General features: G+C 57.6%; 1 protein-coding gene across 3 annotated transcripts in view; it reads left to right on the top strand.

Moving 5' to 3' along the window:
* DNAH3 (dynein axonemal heavy chain 3) overlaps positions 1 to 4,946 on the top strand; it is a 199,423-nt gene extending 194,477 nt beyond the window's left edge. For all 3 annotated transcript variants that reach the window (XM_066275915.1, XM_066275914.1, XM_066275913.1), the window contains 3 exons: positions 1,489 to 1,693; positions 2,654 to 2,791; positions 4,271 to 4,946. In XM_066275915.1, coding sequence (XP_066132012.1) covers positions 1,489 to 1,693; positions 2,654 to 2,791; positions 4,271 to 4,624 — 697 coding nt within the window. In that variant the 3' untranslated portion in view covers positions 4,625 to 4,946. The remainder of the gene's footprint in view (positions 1 to 1,488; positions 1,694 to 2,653; positions 2,792 to 4,270) is intronic.
* The last annotated feature ends 2,556 nt before the right edge of the window (positions 4,947 to 7,502 follow it).

Below are 7,502 nucleotides of genomic sequence, written 5' to 3' on the forward strand. Positions count from 1 at the left end.
TGACGCCAGGCCGAACGGCTTTGTTCCCTGCTGAGGTCACTCTCGGGGGCTTTCACTGGCCTCTCCCACGGGCCATTGTCATGGAAGCAAACAGGGTGACAGCAAGCTTATTTTCCAGTGACGTCGGGATTAGTCCCATGGGGGCAGTCCTCTAACACATTCTTCCCCACCCCCCTTCTCAGCCTATGCACCCCCCCCCCCCCCGTGTGAGAAGCCGGGATGACCCCAGTTACAGTTCAGCCTCTAATTCAGAGGAACCATTGTCTTCCGGGGCAAACGCCCCTCCCTTGGGTGTTAAAAACCGTGAAACAAGCAGAGCTCCTATCTGCTGGAAAAGCAGGTCTTCAGGGCGCCCCAGCTGGGTCTGTGGTGGGGGCACTCGACCCCTTAGCTGAGCACGGGCCGCAGCTACACGACCCTGACACTCCCCTTCACGTGAACGGAACGGTCACACAGCCACCGTCTGTCTCTTCCTCGCCTGGGACTATCGTCGTAGCCACCTGGCTGGGGCTGGTTTCATGAACCTTCAGAGAGGACAAGCTCACTCTGTGGAAGATTGTTTGACCTTTCTGGGGACCTTCTCTCTGGACCTGTCCCAGAGACAGAGAGGCCAGAGGGGCAGGCGAGCTTGGCTCTCCCAGGCTGCCTTTTCTTAAATATGCCCCTCATCGTCTAGTAAAAAAAAAAAAGAGAGAGAGAGAAAAAAAAGTGGATCAGAATGGCAATTTAGATCAAAATCTTTAAAATGGCATTACCATGTGACCTATACATTCTGCTTTTGGTAAGAAACTCATAATGCATGTCCACAGAGATTGATATTGATGGGTGTTCCTAGCAGTGTGGTTCACTGTGACAACAATCTAGAACTAGTACGTTTTGGCAATTGAATAAAAATAGGGCACCTTGCCATCGTGACATGTAATTTAATTTAGTGACCTGCCGTCACGAGAAAGGGTGCTTTGATTCTCTCGACTTGGGAAGGTGATCCCTGTATGCTGAGAGAGAAAAACCCATTACAAAAAGTAAATATTGTATGATCCCATTTAAAAAATCATTTGCGTTGACGTACAGAAAAAGCTGGAAAGATATGTACGTCAAAGTAATCTTCAGGTGGTGAGAACATGGGTGATTTTATTTTTCTCAGCTCTGTAAGTTTTCTACTATAAATGTCCATTAATTGCCTTACTTTTTTTTTTTGTTATCTTTTTTTAATGATTGATTTTTAGAGAGAGGAGAGAGAAAGAGAGAAAGATGGGGGGAGGAGCAGGAAGCATCAACTCAAGAGTAGCTGCTTGCTGTAGGTGCCTTCACCAGGCAAGCCCAGGGTTTCGAACCGGCAACCTCAGCGTTCCAGGTCGACGCTCTTTATTCCACTGCGCCACCCCCGGTCAGGCTCGCCTTCCCTTTGAAAGGAGACCGGGAGTCGGGGTACGCAGGTGGCAGCAGGCCACCGGCCAGCCCAGCTGAGAGGCTCGTCTGCTCTTCCAGGCTGACCGAGGTTGTCCGCCGGAGCCTCATCGACCTGGGCCGTGCCATCAGAGGCCAGGTCCTGATGTCCTCCGAGCTGGAGGACGTCTTCAACAGCATGCTGGTGGGGAAAGTGCCGGCCATCTGGATGGCCAAGTCCTACCCGTCGCTGAAGCCCCTGGGCGGCTACGTGGCTGACCTGCTGGCCCGCCTGGCTTTCTTCCAGGTACGTGGGGGTCGGGGTCACCGGGCACCTGGCCTGTGGGAGTCGGGGACCCCGGGCACCTGGCCTGCTCGTGCGGGCCGAGAGGACGTTCTGAGGTGGCAGAACCGGGGGCAGAGAGCGTAGACCGGGGAGTCACGCAGCATTCTGGACTGAGCTCCTTCCTCCTGGACACAGTCGTGGGCAGAAGGGAGTTCACGTTCTTGGGGAAAGATGACGGTCTATGGAGGCCAAGACTAGGAACTAATTAAGAACATCCTCTACTTGGGGCCCAGAGGCCAGATTTGGCCAAAAGGTATATTTCGTTCGTTTGCCCGAGCCATTAAAAATTTTGGTCTGACCTGTGGTGGCGCAGTGGATAAAGCGTCGACCTGGAAATGCTGAGGTCGCCGGTTCAAAAACCCTGGGCTTGCCTGGTCAAGGCACATATGGGAGTTGATGCTTCCAGCTCCTCCCCCTTCTTTCTCTCTGTCTCTCTCTTTCTCTCTCTCTCTCTCTCTCCTCTCTAAAAATGAATAAATAAAATAAAAAAAATAAATAAAATTAAAAATTTTGTTTTGAACTGGCGTATAAACACTGGGTCCTTCCATGTAAAAATCGAGATGTTTGTTCTGCCAGAGAAAGGGAGGCGTGGGCCAGGGGACCTGCGTGCCCGGCCGTCACCGCTGCTGCAGAGGAGTGGCCGCTGCCCGGCTCAGACAGGCCTCCGCCCGCCCTGCTCTCTGCTGTGCCCCCGACGACGCCAGCTCGCCCCTGAGCTCTGCCTCGGGTGGAAACACGTGTCTCAGTTACCTCCTCCGTTTCAGCAGCAGGTTGGGGGCAGCGAGATGTGGAGGCTGCCTGTGTCAGGACAGAGTTAGAGAGCAGGTGTCTTCAGGGGACTCAATGACACCGCCTGCCTCTGAATGACCTTTGATCTCTCCGTTGTTGACTGGTTCCTGTTTATTTCTGTGGCCCCTGCAGGACTGGATCGACCACGGGCCCCCGGTGGTCTTCTGGATCTCGGGGTTCTACTTCACGCAGTCTTTTCTGACGGGCGTCTCTCAGAACTACGCCCGGAAGCACACGATCCCCATCGACCACATTGGATTTGAGTTTGAGGTAGGTAGGGGTGTTCGGGGTTGCCCGTTTCCTGACAAGCCGGAACGCTGGGCTATGTTCAGGGCGCGCACGCGCTCTGGAGATGCTACGAATGAAATATTTAGCGTGACTTCATGTCGTTCCGAAAGTTACTCCTGATAGAGTCCCAAGGCTTCGTCTTTTATGTACGTAAAAAGGAATTTTTCCAGAGGAAAAAAATCTGTCACTAAGACAAATACCAAGAAAAAAAGAAAGCCTTCTCCCAGGCCGTCTAGTTAACATGGTGTTCAGCCTAATCCGGAGGGACTCGAAACACTGAAGACACGAACAAAATCCCTCGATTCCACACCAGAGCTTTAGTGTCTAGCTTGGCCAAGCGGCGGCAACGCCGACAGAAATCTGAGGGAGAGCGCGCCGGCCCTTTGTTCTACTTAGTTTTTATAGCTTTGCAAGCGGGAAGTACAGAAGCAAAAATTGCAATTAGGTGCCTTTTACCACTATTGATTATAGTCACATGTCCTTTAACATGAGAGGACCACGTTCAATTTGCAAGCCATACACCATTTTGGAGAAAACAAAATTTACAAGTCAACACAATGATAGAAAGATGTCTCTTTACATATTAAGAGACATTCCTATATTCTCTAATGTTTATTTGCCATCTCTCTGTCCAGAGTCACACGTGTTAACTACATGCATTTACATAGGAGAGGTAGTTTCCGTGGGGACAAATGCCTGTAAATGGCTCATTACTATAAGAAAAGGTTTATTTTGGCTTTTCTCTTCCTGCACCTGGCTAGCCATTCACCCCTTTCCCCACAGGTGTGGTGGAATGTCAGGGAATCCATGTTTTCCTCCCCTTTGCATTCACAATACAATGCTAAGGGCCATCCTGGTTTTATGCCAATCACACAGTACAGAGATTATTCTCAAAAGTTCTCTGCACACCTTAACCCAAATTAATAAAATGTTCTTAAAGCCTCTTAAAATATGAATATTGATTCTGTAGCCTTTGGTACTTTACACCACCTGCGGGTGAGGTGGTGCAGTGGCTCCTCAAGGCCCCTCAACCTGAAGTGGACGTGGTGGGAGTCTTTACCCCACAGGGACTGACAAACACTGCTACAGATCACGGCTTTCTGTCTCCCCTGAGATGACTGCTTTACTAGCATGCGTCTGCGTCTCAGCCCTCGCTTGATAAATCCAGGGGCAGAAGAGGAAGGACGGTCACGCAGCAAGGTCACGAAGCTACAGTCAGTGTGGCCTCCTGGCTCCCAGTTCAGGGTGTTTTCTACACCTGCCCTATAAGCAGGGCAGCATGCCCACCAGAAACCGTCCCCGGCCCGTGTGTGGCCAGCAGGACTATTGTCACAGAAGCCCCGGTGTCCTGGGGAAAGTCGACGGCACAGCCAGGCGGCAGTATTCCCCGGACTCTTCACGGTGCTCTATTTAGGAAGATGGTGGGCCAGGACCCTAAACTCACAGCGCCCTCTCTTCCAGGTGACCAGACAGGAGACCGCCATGGAGAGTCACCCAGAGGACGGGGCCTACATCAAAGGGCTCTTCCTGGAAGGTGCTCGCTGGGACAGGGACAGGATGCAGATCGGGGAGTCCCGCCCCAAGGTCCTCTACGACCCGCTGCCCATCGTCTGGCTGAAGCCCGGCCAGAGCGCCGTCTTTCTGCACCGGAACGTCTACGAGTGCCCCGTCTACAAAACCAGCGCGCGGAGGGGCGTCCTCTCCACCACGGGCCACTCGACCAACTACGTGCTGTCCCTCGAGCTGCCGACCGACCGGCCCCGGAAGCACTGGGTGAACCGAGGGGTCGCTGCCTTGTGCCAGCTGGACAGCTGACGGCCTCTCTCTCGAGACGGGAAATAAAGGGCACTCCCTTCCGATGACCACCTGCGTCCCTTTCGCGAGCGTGGCGCGGTATGAGGGTGGCGATACTGGTGACGATCGCGACGACGATGACATTTCCACCAGCAGGTCACGTGCTGCGTGAGCCTGGTATTTCCGAGAAGCCCCAGACAGGTTACTGTCGCCCTCATTTTCGGGCTACAGAAACCATGACACAGAAATGGTCAGGCCATCGCCCCCAAGTCAGACAGCGACTAGCCTGGTGGGACCTGATGGGACAGGGTTGGTGGGACTCTTCAGCCGACACCTTGAGCTGTGTGGCTGAGCTCCCGGTGATTACTCTCCCCCCCACCCCTTATTTTGCTGTAACTGTCATTGCATTTTAATTGCTCTTGAATCTATTCACATAGGCTAACTCACCTCAGGGCCTCCCAGGGGTTGAAAGAGGCTCTGTCACTTTTATTATTTTATTCACGTATTTTCTTAAGTGAGAAGCGGGAAGGCAGAGACAGACTCCTCCACACGGCAGGTCCCCTAGGGGGCGATGCTCTGTCCATCTCGGCAACTGAGCTACTTGAGCACCTGAGGCAGAGGCCATAGAGCCATCCTCAGCGCCCGGGGCCAAGTTGCTCCAACTGAGCCATGGCTGGGGGGGAGGGGGGAGAGCAAGAGAGAGAGAGAAGGGGGGAGGGGTGGAGAAGCAGATGGGTGCTTCTCCTGTGTGCCCTGACTGGGAATCGAATCCAGGACATCCACACTCCAGGCTGATGCTCTACCACTGAGCTAACCGGCCAGGGCCACTTGTATATATATATTTTAAGGCTCTTGATATATTTAAAATGCACTTCTTACAACCATCTTATGCAGCAGATACAATCATTTTCTCCATGTTAGAGCTGTGGAAACGGAGGCTTAGAAGAGTTAACAGCCCAAAGTTCCACAGCTGGTCTGTTAGCGCTGGGACCCAGTGTTCCTCCACTGGCCTGCACGGATGGGCTGGGACCCACCTCAGTGCTCCTCCACCGGCCTGCAGTGACCACAGTGCTCCCCCACTGGCCTGCACGGACGGCTGGGACCCGGTGCTCCCCCACTGGCCTGCACGGATGGGCTGGGACCCACCCTGGTGCTCCTCCACTGGCCTGCACGGACGGGCTGGGACCCAGTGCTCCCCCACTGGCCTGCACGGACGGGCTGGGACCCACCCTGGTGCTCCTCCACTGGCCTGCACGGACGGGCTGGGACCCGGTGCTCCCCCACTGGCCTGCACGGACGGGCTGGGACCCGGTGCTCCCCCACTGGCCTGCACGGATGGGCTGGGACCCACCCTGGTGCTCCTCCACTGGCCTGCACGGACGGGCTGGGACCCGGTGCTCCCCCACTGGCCTGCACGGATGGGCTGGGACCCGGTGCTCCTCCACTGGCCTGCACGGATGGGCTGGGACCCGGTGCTCCCCCACTGGCCTGCACGGATGGGCTGGGACCCACCCTGGTGCTCCTCCACTGGCCTGCACGGACGGGCTGGGACCCACCCTGGTGCTCCTCCACTGGCCTGCACGGATGGGCTGGGACCCAGTGCTCCCCCACTGGCCTGCACGGACGGGCTGGGACCCACCCTGGTGCTCCTCCACTGGCCTGCACGGATGGGCTGGGACCCAGTGCTCCCCCACTGGCCTGCACGGACGGGCTGGGACCCGGTGCTCCCCCACTGGCCTGCACGGACGGGCTGGGACCCCCGTGCTCCCCCACTGGCCTGCACGGACGGGCTGGGACCCCCGTGCTCCTCCACTGGCCTGCACGGACGGGCTGGGACCCGGTGCTCCCCCACTGGCCTGCACGGATGGGCTGGGACCCGGTGCTCCCCCACTGGCCTGCACGGACGGGCTGGGACCCCCGTGCTCCCCCACTGGCCTGCACGGACGGGCTGGGACCCCCGTGCTCCCCCACTGGCCTGCACGGACGGGCTGGGACCCGGTGCTCCCCCACTGGCCAGCACGGACGGGCTGGGACCCGGTGCTCCCCCACTGGCCTGCACGGACGGGCTGGGACCCCCGTGCTCCTCCACTGGCCAGCACGGACGGGCTGGGACCCGGTGCTCCCCCACTGGCCTGCACGGACCCCGGTGCTCCCCCACTGGCCTGCACGGACGGGCTGGGACCCGGTGCTCCCCCACTGGCCTGCACGGACGGGCTGGGACCCCCGTGCTCCCCCACTGGCCTGCACGGACGGGCTGGGACCCCCGTGCTCCCCCACTGGCCTGCACGGACGGGCTGGGACCCCCGTGCTCCTCCACTGGCCTGCACGGACGGGCTGGGACCCGGTGCTCCCCCACTGGCCTGCACGGACGGGCTGGGACCCCCGTGCTCCTCCACTGGCCAGCACGGACGGGCTGGGACCCGGTGCTCCCCCACTGGCCTGCACGGACGGGCTGGGACCCGGTGCTCCCCCACTGGCCTGCACGGACCCCGGTGCTCCCCCACTGGCCTGCACGGACCCCGGTGCTCCCCCACTGGCCTGCACGGACGGGCTGGGGTTTCAGGGCTGGTACGAGGTGACCGGTCTTCGCTGCAGGCCTGCTTGTGCGCCACGGGCTGTGACCAGGCCCTCAGACATCGTGCCTGTTCCTATGTTGGGCATGACTGTCTCTCCTTGTGGACTTCAGGGACATTGAGTGATTTGTCTGACGTCGCACTGGTGGTGGCCATGGTCACACAGGTTCACACTGGATTCGGGCAGATGGCAAAGGAACTGTGGAGCCAGAAGATGGGGGGCCATTCCGTTTATTCGAGTCTTGTAATGGCAGATGAGCCAATAGGCAGGGAAGACTGCTTCCCTCTCTCAGGGACCCCAGAGCCCCGACCCCTCTGGCTGCTCA

Source organism: Saccopteryx bilineata, chromosome 4 (assembly GCF_036850765.1).
Source record: "Saccopteryx bilineata isolate mSacBil1 chromosome 4, mSacBil1_pri_phased_curated, whole genome shotgun sequence".
Lineage (NCBI taxonomy): Eukaryota > Metazoa > Chordata > Mammalia > Chiroptera > Emballonuridae > Saccopteryx > Saccopteryx bilineata.